Raw genomic sequence first — 25,766 nt, 5'->3', positions numbered from 1 at the left:
TTAGATGTCCACTGTGGGGCAGAAGTTGCCCCTCAGTTGCCATGGGGTGCCCCTCGTGAGGGGACTCACGTTTGGCAGTTTGTGATGAATTGCCCTTCGTGAGAGCACTCACGTTGGAGGAGAAAGTGTGAAGATCGTCTCGCGTGAGTGAGACCCCACAATGGCCCTGGGGAAAAGTGAAGAGTCCTCCTTCAGAGTGAAGAAGCAGTGGAACCAACATAGGATGAACTGACCATAACCCCCATTCCCTGTCCCCATGCGCTGCTTGGGGGGAGGAGATGGATAAACTGGGATTGATGTTGAGCCCGGGAAGAAGGGAGGGATGGGGGTTATTTCTTATTACTCTTCTCTGACTTGTTCTTTTAATAAATCTAACTAATTTCCAAAAAATCAAGTTTGTTTTGCCAGGGACAGTAAATGGAAGTGATCTCTCTGTCCTTATCTCAAACCTTGAGCCCTTTGATGTATTTTCTCCCCTGGTCTGGTGGAGAAGGGGGATGAGAGAGCGGCTGTGTGGGCACCTGGCTGCCAGACAGGGTCAAACCACGACAGCTCATCACAACAAACTGCTGCTGTGGTAATTAATCAAACTTCTACAACATTTGTAGCAACTAACATCTGCTAGGCCTTGAAGGCAGCTTGGACGGTAGGCCTTCTGCAACATTTTGCAAGAAAATATGGAACCTCCAAGGATGGAGTGCCAGACTTCCAAAGTTATATAACTAACTATAAAAGACGCATGAGAACACAGTGGGGTTCTCAGTGGGTCACGCTGAGGAAGACAACTTAAAGAGGAAGGCTTGATGAGAGCGATCCCTCGGGACCCCCAAAAAAGGGGACCACATGCGCAATACAGGTGTCTGTGAGGAGGAGTTTATGAAAAGAAATTCCAAGAAAATGCGGGTTAGTTCCAGTGAAAAGGTAGAGAAAATGTGAGGACAATGGAAATAAAAGAACTGTAGACCAGCACCTAGTTGGAAATTTCTCCCATTGATGACGTTAGATATGCGGGACACCGCTGGACTCTAGTGGTATCTGCTCACTTCTTTTTCCCTCTTTCCCTTCCCTTTCTCTCCTACTTTCTCTGCATATTTGGAAAATAAATACTTCAAGGAAAACACAACATTGACCTCATTTGTGTCTTGATTTCAGTTCTGGGATCGGTGAGGCTCTACTGAATACAATTTGGGATGAGACAAGGGATCAGGAGCTCCTACTGGAAAAACAAAGGGTATTTCTCTCCCAAGTATTTACCTCTACTAATCTTTTGCGTATCTGCACATACATTTTTTCCCCTTTTATAGCACACAGAATATAGTCATATTTGGTATACTGGGAAAGACATTGAAAGCATCTGGTTTGGGATTGACAAATTTTATTTTTTTAAAACCAATGTCAGTCAAATGCTATTTATAATAATTTAATAGTTCCTTCAGTTACTCTCTTTAAGGAGTTTCTTGAATGTATGTGTTTGGGCCACAAACATAACATTTTAAATATCTACTCACAGAAACTACCATCAATATGTTTTCTTCTCTTTAATAACTTAAGATAGATACTGCTCAAATTCAGTCTGAATAAGTCCTATTCTCCATATGCTGTTAGCTTAATCTGGAAACAAAGTTTGCACATTCTGTCATTAGCTGTAGTCTAATGAGCCTACTTAATGTTTCTACCATGAGACACCTGTTGTGAACAGCTGTCCGTCTTGAATCTCTTCTAAAGTTTGACTGTATCATAGCAAGTAACAAAATTCAGATGTATAGCCTCACGTTTCAAAATAGCCAGTACATATTGAGAAGCACAGAGATAAGTTTCAGGGGGGGAAGCTACTGTAACACAGGAACCTATAGCAACTTGCAGCCGGTCCCAGAGTAAAGCTAGGTGCTTACCAAAAGAACATTCATTTACATAACCAATACAGCAACATAGGTTCTTCTTTTTTACTTTGCCAAAGGATGTTTTTCTTTCTCTAGTAGTTAATGAATGATATCTTTTCTTTTTTACCTTAAACTATCAGCTAGACTTAGACACAGAAAATTTCTCTGACACTCAAATGTATCACAAGCCTGAAAGTCATAGATTGCATGAAATCTCAGGAGTAAATACGAGAGTTTGACAAGTATTAAGTTTGTTTGCAGATATGTATGGATACTCAGAAAAGAGAAAAGCTGGATGATTTTGAATGCCAAAGCACTTCTATTACTATTTTTTCCCCTTCATCAGCTTCAAAATAGCCATTGCTTCCTCCAACTCTCATACTCTTGAGTATGCTAAGAAAGCTTCCAGTACCATCTGCCAGAGATATTAGTTTATTTGTAGCCAAACAGGTTTCTGTTTATTTTCTGAGGAAAAAAATAAAGTTGTTTAATACCTTTAGTGTATGTATTTCAAAACTTGTAAATTACAGATGGAATTACAGGAAACAATATAGAAAAAATTTGGGGATGGCTTGTCATTTTAGGCATGCCTCTGAACAAGAGGACCCAAAAGCTCTGTCCCTGCCTCACTCCCATCTCTTTGCTCAGCCTAACAGCAGATCACTGCTTCCAGCATTGTCTGTCCTGGTACTAACAACGATATAACACCCAGAACTAGTGAACCTACAGTAAATAATAGTGTAAGAAATTATTCATGCAGTATGGCAGCAGGAAGTAATGGCATTGAAAAGTCCTCTTTATACTTTTTAGCTTTTTAAGAAAAGACTATACCTCATTACTATTTATTCTAATTTACATGAGCTGCCACGTTATATGAAAGATCTCTTCTCAATATACCAGGTTTTATTTTTACTTCATTTGGAAAAAAAAATGCAATATCAAAACTATAATTTTATTAAGGAGTAAAAGCTGGAACAGTCACGAGATAGAAGAGAATCTCAATCTCAAGATACAAGACACAGATTCTTTCATATCTTGGAACGTCTCATATTTCGGTTCTTTTTTCATATTTAGGGAGTATAAATTTTCAGTTAATAGAGAGTACTTTTATAACAGTGTACATCAGTTTGGGCATTAGAATTAATTTGTTGTTAGCCTGTCACATAAGAAAGGACATGCAGAGCCAGGAGTTGCACTGAGACCTCTTCTCCTATACGAAGGGCACAAAAATCTAGGCCTTTCAGCATAGTGACAAGGGGGGGGCTACTGTATTTCAAACCAGAATAATTCTATGAAATCAAATAATAATGTCTCTGTTGACTATTGGAACTAGCCAATAATAATTTTAAAACCTTTTTCGTAATCTTACTCTTTACATGATGCCAACAGCTCGCCTGGATATTAGTGTAATCATACAAATTTTCTATGTACCTGTCATGCTAGCTTTTATATTTTGTTCTAAGCATAGTCGAATGAATGTCCCTTGAAGCTGGGATTACATCTCATGTACTTATGTAAAATCTTATAGTACAGGACTTTTTTTTAATCGAGCCTTTGGGAATTACCATAGTAAAACTAAGTAAAATGGTTTCTATACTTTACAGATGCAGTTGGCAGACGTGATAGTACAGTGGAACACCATCTATTGCAAAGTCACAAATGCCCACAGAGATTACTTTTTTTCCTAAATAGATATGAAGTTATATATTGTATATTACTCCACCAAATATCCTTTCCTTTTCAAACTTTCAGCATTTGGTTTCTGCAGCCAACATTCTGTGGGCCACTAAAATGCTATAGTTGAGGGGTCTGAAATATCTTAGATCATTCACAATATCAAAACTAATTGAACAGATGAATTGCACAGGAAAAAGCTAGCCATAATCACTCCAGTTACATTTCTCATCTGTGCTGAATTTGAGCTCTCTCAAACTGCAAAATATAATTATGGGATCATACTGCTACTTTATGTTATTATGGAAAACACACTGCTAAAATTACAAAGTTTAAAAAGAGAGGACCGAGATTACATTTTGGCAGGAAATTTTCATTTCTCCAAAAATGCAGATGTTGTGAGCATGGAAAATAAAACTAAACCACCAAACCCTGCTACTTTCAAAGCCAAACTGATACAACTTGGAGCATGCAATCAATACAAACACATCAATAGCTCAGAAATTCTGGAAGTACAGTAGTGTCATAATTGAGATGAATGGGGAAATATTTCTACGGAACCATATTCCTGACTCTGGACTCACAGCTTGTCCCTTTTTCTTCCCTTTCCAGTTTTCAGCACTGAGGATCTCACAGAGCTCTTTTAGAAGAGACAAGCTGTAAGTGGAAACAGACAGGTACTAGCGGACAGCACTGGATTTTCTACATTTTGCAGAGCAATTCTAGTTATGATAAAGTCTTACATATTGGCAATTGGGGACAGCCAAAAGCAGGTCACCAAGCTTTAAGAGAGGGGACCTGTAAGGTACAGGAGCAGCCCAGAATTCCAGTCCCTTGCACATTTTTGTCGAAGCCATTAAAATAACCCTGTACATGTTCCTCTTCCGCAGTTGTAAACTATACTGGACCAACGCCCCACACAAAGAAGTAATTCATAAAACAGGTGGTACTTCCACTTCAGCCTACAGACATTGAAAAATAAAATGCTACTGTAAAAAGCAATCCTGCTGGCACCATCAGGGCACACCATCAAGAAAGTCAGTAATGTATTACTTAGTAATGAGCTAGCCAACATGTTCTAAGTGTTTTACTGATGAAGGCAATTCACTTTCAGTTCAGCTTTTACACTGTGAAAAAGTAAAAATTGCTGAAGTAAGCATTTACAGAAGGTCTAGGAATAACTCAGTATAGTCACACTATGATAAAATCATCTAATTTTCCATTTTCTTTGCTCCTCCATTTTTCACTGACTTTAGATATCTGGGAAGCAGAGCAGGCTGTGTCTGATTTGTGAGAGCACATTATAAATGAGATGTGAAAGGCAGGAATCCCCTCACTCCACGCCATCCATAGGGGAGCTTGCTCTCAAGGGCAACCACGTCCTTTCCAGCAACAGAAAAGGCTTCCAGTACAGAGGGTCAGGGGATGCCAAGGGAGACAGGGTGTTGGATGGCTGGTTTTGGAGAGAGATAAATACAGATGGGAGAAAGAGGGAACATGCAGTCTTATCACCCATATCAGGCTTTGAGCCCAAAGTGTGCTTTAACAATCTGACAGGGCTTTCCAGTCTGTGACCTTCTGGAGAAGATTACCTCTACATGGACTATTCAGGTTTTCACCATTTCTGATTGGTATGAACCCCTGCATACAGGTTCACAGTGTTGAGGATACATGCAAGTATTATCAACTTCCTAGGAAGTGTACATTTTGCTGAAAAAAAAAAAAAGAGTGCTAAGTACACTTCTAAAGCCTGGAATGGAAAGTAGCACACTGTGATCACTGCTGGACTTGTGTTTTAAGATTATACAATATGAAAAAAAAAAGGTCATAAAAATTGTTTAACACAAGATGAGGAACTAAAATACTTTAATCGTGCTCCTATGGTTGTGTGTCATTACAGGGCAGAGTTCAAGTAATTCTGATTTCTCTTCATGGAGTATTTTAACCTATTAAATAAAGTTTGATAGAAATCTAAATATTGATTGTTCTGCAGTGCTAATATGGGAGTCATTTATATCCAATTTTCGGGATGGGTTTTTTCCTGTTTAAAGCATACTATTAACCACCTTCACTTATGTTTGAAAAGGTAATTGCTGTCACATTATTTTAAAAAATATTTACATGAAAATAAGGCTATACCCTAGAATAAGTTCAGAATATACGTATCTAATATACAGACATACATATTCTTACCCTTCCACACATCTGTCACTGCCACTGGAGAGTGTGAGTTTTAGCCTACTGCCACAGTAAGTGCTTTCAGCCATACTCCTCCAACTAGCTTTATCATTCCCCGTTAAAGCGCTAGCTTAATCTATTTATCTGTTACAAGAAAACATACCGTTATGCTAAAACCAGTGAATTTTCTGCCTTTGAAAGGTCGCTGTTTGTAACTTTTCCTGTTACCAACCCTGTCTTTGTTATTGTGGTAGGCAGGCACTACATGTGTAGATGGTCTCACTGCAATTGCTGAGACATGGTGGGATAGCTCACATGACAGGAACACTGTCACGGGTGGCTATGCTCTTTTTAGGAAAGAGAGGCCAACAAAGTGAGGTGGTGGAGCTGCTCTTTCTGTGAGACAGCAGAAGGCCAGTGGCATCCTGGGCTCCAGCAAGAAGAGAGGGGCCGGCAGGCTGAGAGAGGTTATTTCTCACCTCTGACTCTGCCCTAGTGAGGCCACTCTGTCCAGTTCTGGGCTCCTTAGTTCAAGATGGGCAGGGAACAGCTGAAGAGGGTACAGCAAAGCGCCACAAAGACGATTAGTGGAATAGAACATCTCTCTTATGAGGAAAGGCTGAGGGATTTGGGTCTTTTTAGTCCAGAGAAGAAAAGACTGAAGGGGAATTTTATTAATGCTTATAATAATTAAAGGGTGGGTGTCAGGAGGATGAGGCCAGTCTTATTTCAGTGGTGCCCAGTGACAGAACAAGTGGTAATGGGCACAAACTTGAACACAGGAAATTTCATCTAAAAATGAGGAGGAACGTTTTCTACTTTGAGGATGGCAGAACACTGGAATAGGCTGCCCAGAGAGATGATGGAGTTTCCGTCTCTGGAGACATTCAAAACCCGCCTGGACACCATTCTATGCAACCTGCTCTAGCTGAACCTGCTCTGGCTGGGGGGTTGGACTAGATGACCTCCAGAGGTCCCTTTTCCATCTCCTATCATTCTATGATCCTATGATTTCCTAAACAAGGGGTTAACCCAATGTTCTAAAACAGTTTTTCAGTGATGTATTGGCTTAATTTCCATTTTTATTGCTTTATTTTTTAATTGCTTTATTATTTATTGTTTAAACACAAATTCTCATTCTGATGAACTATCTGTCATGCATTATAGTCCACCAACAACTTTCAAGCGTTGTATTATCTAAAAACACATAAGTAATGAAGGGTCAGTCAAGAGGTCAGTAGAACAAGTAAATTCAGAGCTAGAACATGGACTTAAAGTCTGCTGTCTGAACAGTTTGGACCAGATCCATGATAAAGTAAGAAAATACATTTTACTTAATGCCTAGTTTGGTTTCCCTGGAAATGAGACTCATGAGAACAAAGATAATGTCATACTATTTACAATTTTATTTAATTATCTTGTTCTTCCTGAATAGATTATGCCTTCGAAACCATCATTTCCACTAAAAATTGAAGGAAATAAGTAGTATGCAAATATTTTTAAAGACTTACCAACCATTACATTTGTGAAAGTAACTTTTAAAAAATATGGCTTCTATTACTTAAAGGATCTCATAGTACTTATAACTATTGTAAAGTCACAGTTCATTATCCTCAGTCATAAACACAAGGTACTTCAAACTATGCTAAAACAGTCTAAAATTTACGAAAAAAAAAAAAGTCAACCAAACAAAACCCAACCCTCAAAAAAAGGACTAATGGTCATTATTACTTTATTGATGTTTTCTATTATATTTCTAAACTCCACCAAAGAAATACGAGATGGAGGAAACACAGCCATCTGAGATACCACTAGACTAAAGAGAGAATGTTCTAATGTCAGTAGCGATACTTATATGTTAATCTAATAATATAAGCATATCTGGAAAACCATTGTAGTAAAATTGTTCATTCCTACACTGATCCTCTTCCATGCAACAACTTAATATTTTTGTATCTTTGCAAATACTGAAGCACAGCCAGTTAGTTATATTTTTGCATCTATTTCTGATTTAAGTAATATCAGATAATATTCCATACTAATAGATGTGATCTTTCATCATTTTGATTTCATAAAAAATGAATACACTGAAATATCTGTCAAGCAGCATCTAATCTAAGAATAATCTAATAGTAATATCAAGCTGCATCTAATCTAAAAATAATCTAATAATAATGAAATCCACAAGTTTAGGTTGGATTTAGCATTTTAACTGTATGTTAAACCTTCATAATTGGCACTATAAAAAGTAATTTTCTACGCTCTGAATCTATGAAGTGCAATGTAAGGGAAAGTGCCACTTATCTAAATGTTTAATAACATATCACTTAACAATGACATACTATGTCTTTACAGATCAGTTGGACTTTTTCTCTTAGTAAAATATTTTCCATTAAATTGGAAGTTAGTGAAGTTAAGGGTGCACAGGGAACTCATAAATTTAGATGTGAAAATATTCAGCTACTAAATAAATATATATATACAGAATATTAAAAACAGATATCAAGTAAAAAAAAAGATGTATAGATTATATATATGTGATCAAAAATATTTTATTGATCTACACATATATATGAAAGAGAATATATTTACTTAAAACATAAGCGTATGTGTATTTATTCAAGTTCAAGATTCTAGATATTAATGATTTCAGATATTACTAGAAATTACATGTACTTCTATGCTAGACAAGAGTCTACATACACATACATACAAATATACGTAGCATTGCCTTTGTACACTAACACAAGTACTATATATGTGCATTAAATAAAATTAATAAAATGTATCTAGGAACATATTTACATGTACATGCATAATATTTTTATATATATGTCCAGAAACCAATGTTCCCAGATTGTCAGCCCCACTGTTTGTACAAGTACAGATCTGAAAATGCTGGGGTTTTATGGTTTCACAGTATACCAATTAATGATCAAGCTGCAATTACAAAATAATGCCAAATAAAAATAGTTGAAAAGCTTCAACACATATTTTTCCAGTACCTCCACAAGGAAATTTAAATATGAAAAGTTTTCTAATACATATTGTATATAGCAGGGAAGCACACATATTTTTGCGCTCTATTTGTAGAAGCTGTGGCCTTGACAAAGTCTCCTACCTTTACACAGAGTAGGCTTGTGGGAGTTGAATGCAATTCTCCCTGCGTGGAAACAATTTATGGCTGCTTCCCACCAAAAGAGTATTTGTGAGTAATTGAATCGACACACCATAGCAAGTCAAATCCTTGCACCCTGAACCAACAACATCGGAAACACGGATGTGTATGAATTCTGCCATAAAAACTAGGTGAAAGCCGCACAAGCAAGAAGCCCCCTTTTGTTTCTGGAATCGCTGACTGCTATTCAAGCGGCTGCTTTGCCTTCGTAAACATGCCCAATACACGTCAGCACTAATAAGATTCAAACGAAAACACGGAGACCCACAGCTAACCTACAGCAGTTGGAATAATCAAAAGATCATTCTTGACTAGAGTGTTGCAAAAACTGGGCCAAAAATTTTTATTTTGGCAAGAATACATGTGTCAGCAGCCAGATTCTCTTTAAATATGAAAGGGAGTAAAAACATTGGTTTTGATGGAGTTATGGTGGTTTTACACCATCTAAAATACAGCCTACTGCCTAGCTTCCCCTTTTGTTACACCTCTTCAAGGCTCTTCACTAGTATCGAATGAGCAGTACCTTTCATTCCATGCCTTGTTAACTTTCTTTTTCAAAATATATCTTACCTTTTATTTTTTCTTACCGCTTTCTTCAGTATAAATACATTTACAAAACAATGGTAATTTTATGAATTTTCTCAAAGAAAAATGAATGTACTTCTCAATTGTCTTTTCCTTTCCGTTGCAAAAAGACAAAAAGCAAAGAATGAATATCAAAAGTAATTAGCCATAAACATTTTGTTTAGGTAAAATGGTGGGCTAAGCTCTTATTGTTTACATAGTAAAGATTATTTCTAATCTATACCACAATTTCAACCATCACCTCATAAATTCAGGATATTTCCTGTTCTCTATTTTGATCTCAGCTTATATTTTTTCCCATTTTTAATATGCATCTCACTAAGATCAACTTTAAAAAAACCCCAATCAATCAAAACTGCCACCCAATGCCACATCTATAAGCACTAAAGCAACTAGAAGCATGAAGGTACATCATGTGGTCTCATAACTAAGCAAGAAAGAACTACTTCTGGAAGAATACAAGTGCCCTCAACGCCCTCCACCCCACCACAAGTTGAAAAAGAAAAGCACCTCTCAGGGTTAAGGCTGGGGTTGCCAAAGGAAAACACTTTCTCATTTTCAGATGTCCACAATCACTATTACACATTGACTGTTAAACACCCTTCAGCAGAGACGCCTCTGTTGGACAAGTGTACAGAACTCGTAATTAAGGGGTTTCGTTTTTGCCACAAAAGGAGCTAGACTGTAATGGCATCTTTTGTCCTATGCTTAATGAAGGGTGAGATATTGTTTAAATAATTAGTAACACCACTGGAAAAGAATGCAAGTAATTAGCATAGCTTGACATCCTCAGCAACACCAGTTGCTGTTGTTAGCATGAACAATGTGTCAGTTTAAAAAAGAAAACCACAAAAACGAAAGTGTCACTTCTTTGCTTTTCATTTTTAAAGATACAATTAACCACTCATTTTTGAATGAACCCACTATACTATTGGTTACTGCAAGCTCATTTTTTCAGAATCCTTTTTAAAGATTTGGGTATCCTCTCTATCAAACCCCATGCATTTTAAAAAGCCACAGTACCAATATAACAAACAACAAACCATTTTTTTCATATGGGGATTTTCTGATCCACTTGGACATTGAATTTGCCAATGGCACGTGCAACTTATCTGTAAGTTATCAAAGACCATCCACAAACTTGTACCTAAGATTTACATTAGCAACATGACCAATGACTCAAGAGGTCATATCACCATTTATGAAGGAGGAGAACTGGATGTGAAAATGGACCTGAAATTCTTGCCTCTCAGTGACCAAATGCTCGTGGGAATAGGTATCATTCCCTTACTTCTGAGGGACAAATGCTAATCCACGGAACTGAAAATCTCATTCTCTGAGTCTGATATATAAAACAGCACAAATTTCTGAGACGGAAGAGGCAGTGAGGAAAGGCATAGTTTTCAAGTTACCTTCTTGAGAACAGATGCTGGATCGGGATGGAAACCACCTAGTCTGCTGCTCCTGGGCTCAGGGTGTTAGCGGATTATAACCGTGTGCACAACTGGCATGACTGATGTCATCAGCAGCATCAGCAAAGTGAAACAGGCTGCCTCATGACAGACAGGACAGGAACCAGATTTAATTTAGGTTAATAATTATCTGTATAAAGTGCTCTTAGATAGTTTGGGCACAAAGAAAGTCCAGAAAAAAAAGTTGTGCTGATATTATAAAGAATTATAGGAGTTGTCATTATAAGGAGTTATCTGACCCAGGCCTATGGTAACCATTAAATCAGTACTTGAATTATTCTTTGAGGGGGATGGTGGAAAGAACTTTATTAGGCTTCTGTCAAGTTATCTAAATTGTAATAATATCTAACATCAATGTTGCCTGTCTGAGACACCCATTCAGAGTTTACTTAGGCATGTTGGCACCGAAAAGCTACAGATCATGCAAAAACACCCTAATAGTTTTTCCTATCTGCAATATAAAATCAAAGATCTCGGGAGAAGATACCTGCCTTTTAAGGTCTTCTTTCAAGACTTATCATATAAATAAGTACACCACCACTGAGAATTGTTTAATATTTATTGATGTTCTCAACAATATAGTTATCCAGTATTTAATTCTGAAGGTATTCATGTTAAGTAGTGTGTTCCTACTCATATAGAGTTGCTAAAATATAAAAATTGTTCAATCACTGTTAGCTTAATAAATAGTAGCACCTGTTAAGAATATAAATCCATGGGATTATTGAAAAGTACTCTAAGAGAAGGTAACTTCTATTCACATTTATAGTCCATGCCCCATTTTATCAATAGATAAACAAAATAACAATAAAAATAACAAATCGGTTTGGGGCAAAAAAAAAAAAAAAATAGAGCAAAAGTAACAACTCCTCCTCAATAAATAAAGTCTTTAAGAGATGCAAGGAAGTTATGAGGTCCAGGTAAAGAAGTGTCTTCCATTATGTTAAAATAACCATAGAATATGCACGTTTCCACATGCATAGAGTTACAGATCCCACACAGCATGTGTATGCAGGTTTCACCTGCACTCACACAATGTTATCACAGACAAATGCACAGCCACGTATTTTTGTCTGAAGGTATTTAAGAAAACCATCCTAGTTAGTTAACCCTATAAGTTCAATTTTTTTCTCTGTCTCTGAAATTCTGAGCAAGAAGGCTGACAAAAAAATCTCTGCCCTCTGCATTTACGGTTTCTCAAATGCAGTCCATCTTTAAAAAGAATCCCCCCCTCTGCTACATCCATGCACAGGCACCCACAGACTGTCAGGAGAGGGTGAACAGAGGAAAGCGTGGAGTGCTTAACTGATGTCTTTTCTCTGCAGTAGCACCTAAATCAGCACTAGAGGAACATACACCTGGGTGGGTGGGAGGCAGCCCAGAGCTGCCTGAAGCACCCTGAAACCTGGCACCCCACCCAGGGTGTCCTGCACAGGGCCAGGGGGCTGCCAGAGTCACCCAGCTACCTGATAGAAGACGTGCCAGGAACTCAATGGACTGTGGGAATGCCCCAAGAAGCTCAAGTAACAATTTTGGTTTTGTTTCCAGGTCTGCGCTGCCTGAGATCCTGGGTGGGAGGTGGTGCGGGAAGAGCAGTGCGGACATTTGGTTTCCCTGGCTGGACGGGCAGCTGGCATCCCCGAAGCCAGCATGGATAAATGCATCTCCTGTTAGCAGAGATGCAAAAGGACTTTTCACAGTGAAAGCAACCAAATGAAAAATAATTAACGACAGAGTGTACACAAAGAATGCCTGACATTTCAATCAGTGCCTGTGTCTGTACAGTCAGCACCAAACCTTGCCAGCTGCCATGAATCAAGCTGTAGGTAGATAAGAAAATTCACCTAAACAGTAGGTAGGGTACACTGCATATTCCTTATGAGAGCTATAGAGAAATCAAAGCACAACTGAGGAATCTTTCCTTAAGCAAAATTCAACACCTTTTTAATGGTGATGAGCAAATGCACACATAGACCTGTATGTGTATCTTGCCCAACTAGAGGCTGTGCATCTACCTCTCCCCACACCTGCCCAATAGAAGAATTTAGCATGCAAATGAAGGGCATTTTTCTTCCCAAACGCACGCTGCTTGGCTAGAAAAGATAATAGGTATCACTAACCTTTAGCTTGTCATAGCGCTCGCTTAAAGCTGCTACCTGATGATCACGGTGTCGCCCGACCAGTTTACACAAGGCACAGATTAACTGGTCGTCGGTCACGCAGTACATGTTGACTTTCTCGTCCTCATGCTCCAAGCACATTAATCCCCTGATGTGAGAGTCTGGGATGGGCTCAATGAGACGGTGGCCAGTGAATGGCTTCTTGTTGGGGTGAGTGGCTTTCAGGCACTCCTCGCAGTAGGACACCTCGCAGGTAACGCAGGTTTTCACCGCCTCCTGGGCAGGGTCCTGGTCGCAAAACTGGCAGAGGACCTTCTCGCAGGACGACATGCTGTTGCTATCGAACGCCCGCTCCCGGCGGGTCTCGCTGGGGGAATTGGGCCCGCTGACCGAGGCTTTCTGAAACCTGTCGATGATGTTCTGCAGGGTGACGTTGCGCTTGAGCCCGTCTAGACCGCGCTGGCTGAGGGTGATGACATAGCGGCAGGTTGGGCACTGGAAGGCAGTGATTGACTCCACCGGCTCGTTGGTGGCGCAGTGGGAGACCAGGATGCGGTGCGCGCAGTTGAAGCAGAGGCTGTGAGCGCAAGGCAGCAGCAGCGGGTCTTCAAACAGCTCCAGACAGATAGGGCAGGTCAGTTCCGACTCCAGTGTTTCCATCTTCAGGCAAAGCTTTCTTTTGGTGTCAGCGAAATCCAGGGAAGCTGATCAGCTATCTGGAAACACATGTAAAATTCGATTAGGCGAGAGCGAACATGAGGGGTCAGCTGTGGGGGGTTGTCAACTTTCGCCACGGCTCCCGGGGCTATCAACCCACCGTGCCGGGCAGGAGAGCAACCTAAGGTTTTGAATCTGCACATGCAAACATCAGGGTATTTAAAACTGGATGGCTTCATTTACCTCCCCCTCCTCTGTTCACTTAAAAATGGGAAACAAAAGCTCCTTCTTAATTTCTCTTTCCTTTTCTCTCTCATGTGATTGAGGGAAGCGGCAGATGTTTCTGTGCACTATTAAAACCCCAAATGATGACCTTCAAAAAGCCTATTAACAGCAAAATTAGATTTCTTCAGCAGATGCTGCTTTTGGTTTCACTTTTCTGGTAGTAAAACTTTTTTAAAAAAACTTTGCCTTTGTATAGCATTGCTCAAGATTTAGTTCAGAGTATTGTAACAGATAACCTTAAAATAACTCTCTAATAGTGATTGTATTAGATTGAAAATTTCATTTGCTATTATAGCAACAGCATAGCATTTAGAGTACACATCTGTTTTCATTGCATAAATGCATATCTGAATATATACAGGGAATAATGTTTCTAGGAAAGCATGTGATATTTTACATATAATACATATGTATATGTATTGTATACTAATATACTCCTCCTATGTATTTCAGAAACATATGAACTCATATTTAAATGTATCTGTACTTTTGTGCATATCTACCTGTACACATATGCCCAGAAATATATCACATACATGTTTGTAGTAAGATTAATATAGCGAGAGGTTCGCACAGTGTTGTATCTGGAATGTCTAAAGGAAGGTGGATAAAGTAAATGACAAACAGTAATTTAGCCCAGATTTCTGATGATCCTAACCTCTGGTACAAGAAAACCCTCCAGAGAGTAAGACAGTAAAATGTAGCGAAATAGTGAAATGCGTGATTTCCCTAGGAGGAGTTTGAGTGTGTGCATGTACATTCACTTTTGTGTGAGTACTCTCTACCGCTAAAACTTAAGATGTACCGCTTGCTTTAGTGGCCTTATTAATCATCTGAAGTGGATTAGGAATCAGTCACTTTTAAATGTATGGCATGGGATTTTCTGGAGAACACAGCAGTACACCCCCCCATCAGAGATCATCTGAAACTTCATTTTTGCTTCCTTCCCTGTGTTTGGTGTTACAGAGGGCGGTTTTGAAAGAGTCGCCCCACGCAGTTCTCCCTGCCTAAGCGCCCTTCAAGGGCCCGTCGCTGCCGCAAGCAGACAGGTCAGTGAAGCAGAAGCAAAAGCTATGCTTCACACTCACAGAGCTGTACCTCTTCACAGTACAATCTATTTAAGCTTTGTTGCTCATAACTGAGGACGCCTTCAGATAGCACAGCTGCATCGCCTTCACACTGTAAAGTCATTGTTTGGTTGTGTGAACGCTTGCCTCCTCCCCTGACCAGGGAAAAGGAAAGATGGAAAAGAATCCCCCACAAATAAACCTTGGTTCATTAAGGGTGAGGAGAGCTCAGGGCTCATTAGCAGCCTTGGGAACCAAGCGTGTTTGAACCTCCTGTATTTCATGACAATTAGTGTGGGGAGCGCAGTGGTGGTGACAGGAATGCTACCTATAACCCCAATATGAACCACAGCAAAAAGCAAAGTTCAGCGAACAGAGGCAAGGTTCAGACTGCCCATCAGTACTGAGTGCTCCTTGCTCTGTGGGAAAACCAGCGAGGCATCTGTTCCAGAGGTATGCTTACAAATTAGGATACTTTGCCTCTTTCCACTAATGTGTCCTTTCACTCTGCCAAGAAATCTGACCATCTAAAAAACGCAATGACCCCAGCACAAAATTTGCTTTCCTGTATCTTCTGTGATGCTGATCTTACTTGAAATAAAGTTCAGTTTGCCAAAGACTAATTAATTTATAACTGTCCATCAGCTGCTATAATTGCATGGTGCATCTGGTCAAAATTAAAGGCCTAGCAATTTGACAGGAAGACAACTCTCTCCTCAGCCATATCCACACAGCACAGAAGGGATGAAAGACTTTTCTGCATACGAAGACCAGTTTGTCTTTCCTCCTCTTCACTCTCTGTACCACAGAAGTCCCAGAAGATCAAAATCCCATTCACATTGTTTGAATCCTTTCCACACCACAACTGTGTACCTCATCATCCACTTATCCTTCAGGCTGAATGCTGCGCTGGAAATGGAAGAACGGGATTTGGAGTTGGCAGGAGACAACATTTTAAAACTGCAAACTAATCGTTGCTCATCTATTGGCAGTCCACTGAAAACCTGCCAACCTTTTGGGTTTGTTTCTTAGGACTGCGTCTGGAACATAGGGCTTTCTTCCATGCTATCCCTTCTGTATATAATCCCTACTGCTCCTTTTGTGTGCCAGTTTCATTCATTTATTCATTCAGTTTACTTCTTAAAGCACTTTTTTTTTTTAACCAAAGACTTTCTTATAATACTCATACAAAAGAGATGCACAGATAAGCAGATAAAAGCAGGAGAAAAACATTTGCATCACTGCCTCATGCAAACATGTTTGAATCGCCATCATGACTCTACATAAATCCACCACCTCAATTGATGACTAATTCTGATCTATCTGACCTGAATGAGCAGCAGCTCAGCCCTGACTAATGCTATTCGGTACGAGCAAGGGTGCCAAAATCGGATCTTAGACTGTAAACATCTTGGAATAAGAGCCTATCTTCCAAGGTAATCAAAGCTGAGCACACCGATGGAAACAGAAAAAAAAAAAAATAAAAATTACATTTCCTCGTGTTCTTTTGCAGTTGCCAATAAGTCAAAACACACTGCATCTGGGACTGAATAGCAAATCTTTTAAGAGGCACTGAAGAGGGGCTGCATTTTCTGAGCAATCCAATGATTAATCAACTGCAATTCTGCGTTCACTTTTAGGTTGGCGTCTGAAGTACAGAGTGTGCTGCTGATCCAGCTACAAAAGACTTTCAAACTCACTGGCCTTTGCTTAAGGTTTCATATTCAGTAATTCTTTTTCTTAAGAGTGGTAGAGAATCCATAGCTATAGTAAGCTAGAAATTTAGACAGAAACTCAATACACATGGCTTGTATACACATATGGTTATATTCCATATTCAGCACGGCCCATAAATTGAAAGCCATATAGACAGCCTCCAGACACAGAAAGAAAAGAAAGAATTTCAAGTACATAATTTTATATTAGCAAAAAAATGGAATTACTAGTGGAAAATCATACTATCACCAAAATGTCATTGAAATGAGTACTATTTTTCTACCCACAAGAGGTAGTTTTAAGAACAGAAATCAAAGTAAAAGTAATTTTCAAAAGACAAGTGCTATTAAAAATCAAAAATATTCTTAAGTAAATTAGATTTGTGACATGTGCCCAGCACATAGCAGTTATGCACTATGTGGTAAGCGATGCAGTAGATGAAATCATGATCTCAGTGTAGTTCATGGCAAGAATTAGTACTTTTGTACCTCTTGTTTTAAGCATGACATATTTTGCAGGTGGCACTAATGCCTTCATTCGCACAGAAGTGCACCAAAAACTATTCATAAGTAATGAGACATGAGAGAAATTAAAACTAAAGCTGAACAAAATAAATTGCAGTGTGTTAAGCACCAGCAGAGCTGAGGAGATAAAGAATAGCTCAAGCTGTTTCATAACCAGATGCAACCTATGCTGCAAAAATGCTGTATTATACCTCTCCCTTTGTTCTATACTTGAAAAGCTATGGATCAGAGATACCACTGAAATCCAGAAGACTGTTACCACTGATCTCATTGAGATCCTAGTAATCAAAGCCCAGCAACACATTTCCTTAGAAGAACATAAAATTTGCAGTTCATGGCCCTCTGAAGCATTACTACTTACAGGAAAATCTGATGACTTAGTGCCCCTGAAATCAGCCCATGGTTGACTGAAGGCTGACTCCTGATTCTTCATTTTCTGCCAGTATTATGGATGATCCCTATGTTTTAAGTACAGAAAGTGGTATATTTAAGAAGCAGGATAAAAATACCAGAAAGTGTTGGTGGTGGGAGACTTCCATGGACCAGAACTGTAAGCACTTCCTCACAGGAAGCCACACACTTATACATTCTGAATCTATGAATCAGGATTTATTTTTAGGCTTTGCTGTAAACTCACTCTGTTTCATAGAATCACAGAACTGTCAGGGTTGGAAGGGACCCTAAAGATCATCTAGTTCCAATCCCCCTGCCATGGGAAGGAACATCTCCCACTAGATCAGGAAGAAATCATCCACCATTACAAAGATATTGCAAACCACATGTTGTGAAGTGGAGCTATTCTTACAGCAAATACCCCTATATGACTCCTGTACACAGGCTAGCACTCTTTCTGCACCCAAATGACAATCATAAAATTGCAATTAATGCCCGAAACAATTATCTCACTAAGCAAGTTGGGAAAAAGACAATCATCCTGCAATAATAATATTGGACCTAGTAATCTTAGAGTAATAAAATACTTCAAGAAGGCTAACAACATTCTTTAAAGTTGCATCTTGATAGGACATTTCAGCATAGTCATGCTCTTCAGAGAGGCACCTGGTGACCAGATGTGGTCTCCACATATATTTGTTTTTCATTGGTGTTAGCTAGATGATCAACAATATTGATTGTTGTATTAACAAAGTAATTATGGTGTCATTACAGCCGAAGAACACTCTTCACCTTAACTCAGTCCATTCATGCTAGAACACGATACTTGTGAAACGTTAACGCAACGTCTGAGGTAAAACGCCTAAAATATTGTATTGGGTTTGAGTGGTAAGGTTTTGGTAGTGCGAGGGGCTACAGGGGTGGCTTCTGTGTGAAGGTGCTAGAAGCCACCCGTCATGTCTGACAAAGCCAATGCCAGCTGGCTCCAAGACCCGCCACTGGCCAAGGCTGAGCCCATCAGCAACGATGGTAGTGCCTCTGGGATAATATATTTAAGAATGGGAAAAAGCTACTGCACAATGAGAAGAATGAGAATACATAAGAGAAACAACTCTGCAGACTGCAAGGTCAGTGAAGAAGGAGGTGCTCCAGGCACCAGAACAGAGATACCACTGCAGCCCATGGTGAAGACCATGGTGAGGCAGGCTGTTCCCTGCAGCCCATGGATGTTGATGGTGGAGCAGATACCCACAAACAGCCCATGGAGGACACCACACCAGAGCAGGTGGATGCCTGAAGGAGGCTGTGACTCATGGGAAGCCCATGCTGGAGCAGGTTACTGGTAGGACCTATGGACCCATGGGAGACCCATGCTGGAACAGTTCATGAAGAGCTGTAGTCTGTGGGAAGGACTCATGTTGGAGAAGTTCATAGACAACTGTCCCCCATGGGAGGGACCCCACACTGGAGCTGGTGAAGAGTGTGAGGAGTCCTCCCCTTGAGGAGGAAGGAGCGGCTGAGACAGCACGTGATGAACTGACCACAACCCTCATTCCCTCACCCCCACCATGCAGCTGTTGGGGGAGGAGATGGAGAAATTAGGAGTGAAGTAAAGCCCAGGAACAAGGGAGGGGTGGGAGGGAAAGTGTTTAAAGATTTACTTTTTACTTCTCATTATCCTTGTCTAATTTGGTTGATAATAAATCAGACTTATTTCACCAAGTTGAGTCTGTTTTGCCTGTGAGAGTAATCGGCAAGTGATCTCCCTGTCCCTATCTCAATCTACAAAACTTTCACCCTATTTTCTCTCTCTATCCAGCTGAGCATGGAAGTGATAAAGCAACTTTGGTGGGCACCTGGTGTTCAGCCAGGGTCAACCCACCACAAATACATTTAAAAACTACATTTAAAAATGAATGTTAAAAATTCCAGTATACTGAGGTTACTTCTTGTCAGTAAAACACTACAGAGTTCTGCCTATGCAGAATAAATCCCTAGCTATTAGAATAAAGTTAGCATGCAATGTTTCAGTGTGTCACATGTTGCCTCCTGCTCTTTTTCTATTTCAGCTGTTGCTACAACTTTCAGGGAAGGTGAGAAGAGAGTCCACCAGGAGTGAAAAAGCAATGGAAGAAGATGATCTACAAAGCTTTGCTTTCCACTCTAGTAAAGGTGGAGCTTATCACGTGAATTAAAGCTGTTTCAGTTAATTTTTAATTTATAGTGAACTCAGTGACACTGAAGGAGAAAACGGAATTGTAGGTCATTTGGGACATTTTAAGCACCTTACTAACAGAGCACCAGGCAAAAGAGCTGGACTTGTGACATGTTCCAAAATTCCTTGATGTGTTATCTCTCTGGCAAAATCACAGTTTGTTGTGTTTTGGTGAATTAAGGCCAAAATATACCCAAGCAGGTTTGTATAGCATTTTTCCTAATAATGTTTTCTAACAATTTGTTGTTTTAAGGCTACTACCAGATGCCTACTACAGTAAGGCTATTTCAGTCCTGGTCCTCCAAACTCATGTACAGGAATGTTCATAAATGGACACAGGCTAATTAAAGAACAAACATTTGAAGCTTATGTATTTTAAGAGAAGGAATTTGCCAACTTTTACAGTTGGAAAATCAAATTTATTGAACTGCCATTATATAAATACAAAATGAAATTTTATGCAAAATACGAACATGTAAGTGAAATGTAATAAAATATGTTACAAATGTATGCATGAATGTGTGTGTGTGCATACATACATATCCTAGGTTTACAATACAAGAGAAATTACAGTCGGCACAAATACTATTCCCAAACAAACCATGGACAGCTTAAGCAGCCTACTATCATAGTACACAGCTGTAGTTTTCAAAGTGGCAATATTTTTCTGTCAAGTGCACTATAAAACGAAAATTTTTAATTTATGTTCTTGTCATAAAATCTGCTATGGGTAATAAAAAACTCCACCTGTAATTTCTTCTGTTAGCTCTGGGGGGAAAAAATAAAAAAAGAAAAAAAAAGAAGAAAAAAGAAGAAAATGCTATTCTTTTCCTATCTTATTCCAGGATATACATAAAACTGTCCTGGGAACAACTTTTCCTTCCAACAAATGAATGTGATTGTTTCATATCACATTCAATAAACATTCCAAATGTGATTAAATCAATGGACTGCTTCATAGTCCAGGTTATCCCAAGTCCATTTCAAATTTTACCTTCTGCAGCACAGACATTAAAGTCTCTAAGTACTTGTGATGCTAGAAGTGCCAGCAACACAGATAGCAAGATATTTGTGTAAGTAGTGTAAAACAAACTAATAATCAAAATTCAGACTTTTTGCTTTAGAAACATTTAATGAAAGCTTCTATAACACTAAAGAAAGCACAATGCACACATCCTGAAGCAAGCATATACTTGTTTCCTCACTGTTTATCAATAATAAATATTCAAAGATAGCGCCTGTTCAACAGCTCCTGATATGCAAAACCAAATACTCAGCATAACAGAAAATGATTAGTTCATCCCATTCATACATTTTTCATTGATAAAAGAATGACTAGCTGCCTTGCCTAGAAGTAAGTTACATTCATTTTTTCCATGATGTTGAGATAGTTGTTTGCAACATATAAAGGATATTAATACAGCAAAAGCATATCTGCTCTGCTGTTTGTAGTGATATCAACCCTAGACAACACTCCTTTCTGGTTACAACATATGCCAGTAGGACAATATAGTTACAAAAAGTCAAATCCTGTATGTTATTCTGTGTGACAAGAACATCTCACAGAATTAAGGTCTTTGGCACAACATCACATATTCCTTCTCATGGGAGCTAAAACAATAACTGAGTTTCAAAAGCTAAGAGGCAAGGGGGGAAAAAAAAGATCATGTCCTGTAAATCCCAAAGCAATCAATAAATAGCTGATTTAATGTAATCTATTGCAAAATATTAGATTCAGTATTACACATGTGCATAAACTTATACTAGTATACATTTGGAATTCTTTTTGACCTTTATCTTTTATATTCTTGCAACTCTCATAGCTTTACATTCTTTAGGTACAAGTTTTAATATTTCCTCAAAATGCTTAAGGGAAAGAAAAGCAAATTATTGTTTAATCTGTTGCATATGTGAATCAGTATAGATCTGCTGGAATCAGCAGTGACCTTCTAACAAATTTACAACTGAAGGTCTGTTCCAAAAACCCCATCAACTAAATTTGCACTCTTCATTTGAGAAAATGGTATTTATTCTGCAGTATATCATAACTATACAACAACAAATATTGAGGAACTGGGTTTGCATCTTGGTCTGGATAGTGGCAACATGGGAAACAATTACTAGAGCAACCCCAAAAACTTGCCAAAGGGGACAAATTGCTATATACAACACACATATTTTTTTTTCTCTCATTTCAAGTTTCCTAGATGTTGTATGCTACACACTGCAAAAGAAAAACAAAAAAAGGTAAAATAATTTTACCCAAATAATAAATACAAAATGCCACCAGTTTTCATAGGCCTTTGGCAACACAGCACAGCTGGAAATCTCTCACATGTCCCCAGCTGGGAATTTCACTTGTGTAATGCCTTATGTGACATGGTAGTCCCTGATCTTTAGCATAGATGATACAGAAACAGAAATAGCCAGAAATAGTTCAGCACATTCCTTCTAGTCATATGTGTTTACACACACGGATACGTAATCTCACACAGCTTGGAAACACTGGGGTCCTCAAGCTACTGCAAATTTTCAGTAAAGACCTTAGGGTGGCTTAAAGAAATGATTGTGTTTTCTTTCCATCAAGTTCTCCTATGAATTTTTTTCCTGCAGCTAAGTAAAGGGAATTGTAAATACTACTTAAATTTATAATCGTTGCCGCCACCTAGATAGTGGCATTAGAAATTCTCAAGGAATTACCCCAAGATCTTCTTTTTTAAAAAAGGGAGCATTTAAAATAACAGCAAGAAGTGTTCCAGGAAGTACAACAGGTATGAATGCATAACCTCACCCTAGCCAGGACTCTGAGTTTAAACTACTCACAAGATGCACTTTTGAGGAACTAAAGCTCTATGTGTTTATAAAGCTATCGCTATTGCATTAGAAGGCAATGTAAACTTCTTGCTGTCCTGCTCTCTGCTCCTCATAAGCGACTGTTAAAAAAGCCTATAAAAGATTTTTGATTTTTTTTTTAAAGAACAAATGCTCATTCTCAGAGTTATATTTTGTGCATTTGAAAAGACTACAAAGAGATTGCAAAAAGCCTCCCTGTCCAACAGTGAGGAGCACGCTTTAATTTATGTCTCCTCTACTCTCAGTGCACTGAACTCTGTAAGATCAATTGTGTATTTAAAAATCAAGATGTCATCAGGTAATTAGAAGGGAAAATTAGCTGTGAACTGCGGGAGGGTGGAGGATAAGGAACAAATTATATCTGTGCTCTGAAGGTAATCTATTTTAGACCTCTGACAGAAACCTCTGTCACTGGTGCAGGAAACACATCCAGCTCAGGCATCCTGGGCCAGGGAACAATAAAATGTGAACTGGCAGGGTTGCTCCTCCATTTGGGGAGCAGAACCCTCATATGGGCCCCCATCAGACCCTGAGGCCTGCTCTGAGAGGAGCGGGGACACACCCTATCCTTCTGGTGTCACTGGGGCCGCCATGAGCATATTTTCTGCCAGCCCACCTTAGGGTACTAGGTTCTCGTGCTCCTGTCAAGGGTTAGGGCTGGGTCTGCCACTGAATGCTGACGGATGCTCTCTAAATCCTTGCCCTCCCCAAAGAAGGGAAAGGAAATGAGGCAAAGAGACTTATAGATTTTGGGGAAAAAAAAATTAAATCAGAAGATCAAAACCAACAAAAAAAAAAGCTTAAAGCAGCTTTAATAAAACAATAAGAAAATACAAATATATACAAAATCAGTATCAAACCTGACTCCTCCACCCCCAAAAGCAATCACCATTGATGCTACAGAACGGACAGCACCAGGGAAGCCACAGGCTCAGCAGCAGCGGGGACCCGGACACAAGAATTGGATTGAAGAACTCAGGATTGGGATCAAAGGCAGAGGATCAGACAGAGTCCTCCTTGGACTCTGACCATTGAAGAAGAGGCCTAACCCCCGTGGTCCCCCAGTGTTATACTGATTACGAAGTATATGGAATAGGCTACTCTTGCTGGTCACCTGCCCCGTCTGTTACTCCCCAGAGGTGCAACCTTTTACTTCCTTGTGATCCCTTTCACTTCCAAGCATCCCCAGAGTGGCACAAAAGATCCAGAACTCACCTTGGTCACTAACAGGAACAAGTATAAGCAAGAGCCTTTCTGCACACCAATCCCTGGCAGTAACTGTAAACATCAGGCATTATCACTTCTAGAAGCAGGCACTGTCTGCAAAACCACACTGCTAACTTCAGAAAGTGCAGCCTCTTAGACTAGACTGAGCTGAAAAGTAAAAACACTGAACAGAATTGGTGCGGTTTAGCTCAAACCAGGACAGAAATCTTCAAATATCTCATAGCAAATCACTAGCAGAACAAATATGAGAAAACAGTTTCTCTTTCTTGCTGCACAATGGTTCCTAAACACAGTGGGTGACATTCATCTGAACTGGTCTCTGTAGGGTCCTTTGGTGGTCAACAGAAAGAACAAACATCTCTAAAGCCACCCCATTAAAACTATTTCAGATTACCTTTAGAATCAAATGATCTGCTTTCCAAAAGCACTTATTTCATTCCAGTTATGAACAAAACCTAAGAGCATAAGTTAAGACTATATTAACTAACAAATAACTATTTCTAGGGTTCTTGAGCATTTTTTTTTAATAAAAAAAAAAGCAGAGAAACTACATATATCTTTTGTTATGAGCTCAACAATCACTTGATTAGTCAAATTTGCTTCCAATAATTCTCTCCCAATGTGACTCATTTCTATCATGCTCTGTATTTAAACATTCAAGACGATACGGCACAGAAAACTGAATTGCGTTGAAGCAGAATGATTCCAGAGCAACCTGCTTCCATCTGACACTACTGAGAGTGGATTTGTCTGAATTCAGATAATTCTGGTCCCTGTCACAAGAGAAGCATGTGCAGACAGTTACTGAGAACCAGACGCGAGGAGCTTTACACTAGCTCTTAAAACTAGTCTACTTGGCATGACAAACCTATTTGCAACTTTTGTATTTTATTTATAGTTTTTTGACAAAATAGTAGCATGCCTTTCTATACTGCAGATCAAGAACCAGGTGCAAGACCCGTGTCCTCCCAACAGTTCATGCCTGTCCTTCCTGCCATCCCACTGCAGCCCTCTAACAGACTTCAAAGGGTTAAGTTTCTCCCACTCACAACATCAAGGAAGTGTAGTAACTCCTTTACTAATCCTCTCCTCAGGTTGCTTGGCATTTCCAACTGGCAGCATTAACCCAAATTACCCCAAATGGTTAGTGCATGAGTAAAACAGTGCATGAGTAAAAAGAAAGCAAGAACGCAGTACAGAGCCGTACATAGTAGTTAACAAGAGCTTGTTGTTCTGCCCCTGAGGCACTAGCATGTTAAAGTGAGGTGCCACTCCTTGCTCACAATGAGATGCAAAGTCTTAGTCTTTATTCTTTGCTAATAAAGCTAAATCCTAAGAAGGTGGCAAGTTTCCACTTAACCTCTCTTGAGGACTTTCTAAGTCATGTAAGCTGGTTCTTTCTGCCAAGAGCCAGTAATGCTTTATTGCTTACCAAAGGCACACCCAAATGTATTTTATTTCTTGAGAAAGTGTTATTTAACAGAAACATACCACAATAAACCCTAGTGATCTCAAATATTTTCTTCTATGCATTTATATCCTTTAAGAATGTTATCCTAACGACTTTTTAAAGACCTGAGACAAAACCAATCATTAACCCCATCTTGCCTCACAGGGTTTTAGTAACCACACTGGCAAAACTTCATTGTTTCAAGCTAAGAAATTAAGAGCAGCAAAGGGCTGTATCATATCAGCAATGTAATTTGCAGCTTAGAAACTCAAATGGTAAACAAGAATAGTCT

The 25,766-nt window shown here is 39.2% G+C and overlaps 1 protein-coding gene across 2 annotated transcripts in view; it reads right to left on the bottom strand.

Annotated features, from left to right (window-relative positions):
- The window catches only part of LOC104271110 (E3 ubiquitin-protein ligase Midline-1), a 102,099-nt gene extending 88,295 nt beyond the window's left edge, over positions 1–13,804 (bottom strand). Inside the window, exon 1 of one of the 2 annotated variants that reach the window (XM_009865691.1) lies at positions 13,088–13,804. In XM_009865691.1, coding sequence (XP_009863993.1) covers positions 13,088–13,747 — 660 coding nt within the window. In that variant the 5' untranslated portion in view covers positions 13,748–13,804. The remainder of the gene's footprint in view (positions 1–13,087) is intronic. The other variant, XM_009865692.1, reaches the window with a different exon arrangement.
- Between the last annotated feature and the right edge of the window lie 11,962 nt (positions 13,805–25,766).

This window comes from Apaloderma vittatum, unplaced genomic scaffold (genome assembly GCF_000703405.1).
Source record: "Apaloderma vittatum isolate BGI_N311 unplaced genomic scaffold, ASM70340v1 scaffold1943, whole genome shotgun sequence".
In the NCBI taxonomy this organism is placed as follows: Eukaryota; Metazoa; Chordata; class Aves; order Trogoniformes; family Trogonidae; genus Apaloderma; species Apaloderma vittatum.
The sequence above is the reverse complement of the archived record's forward strand: the minus strand, read 5'-3'. Positions and strand labels throughout refer to the sequence as shown.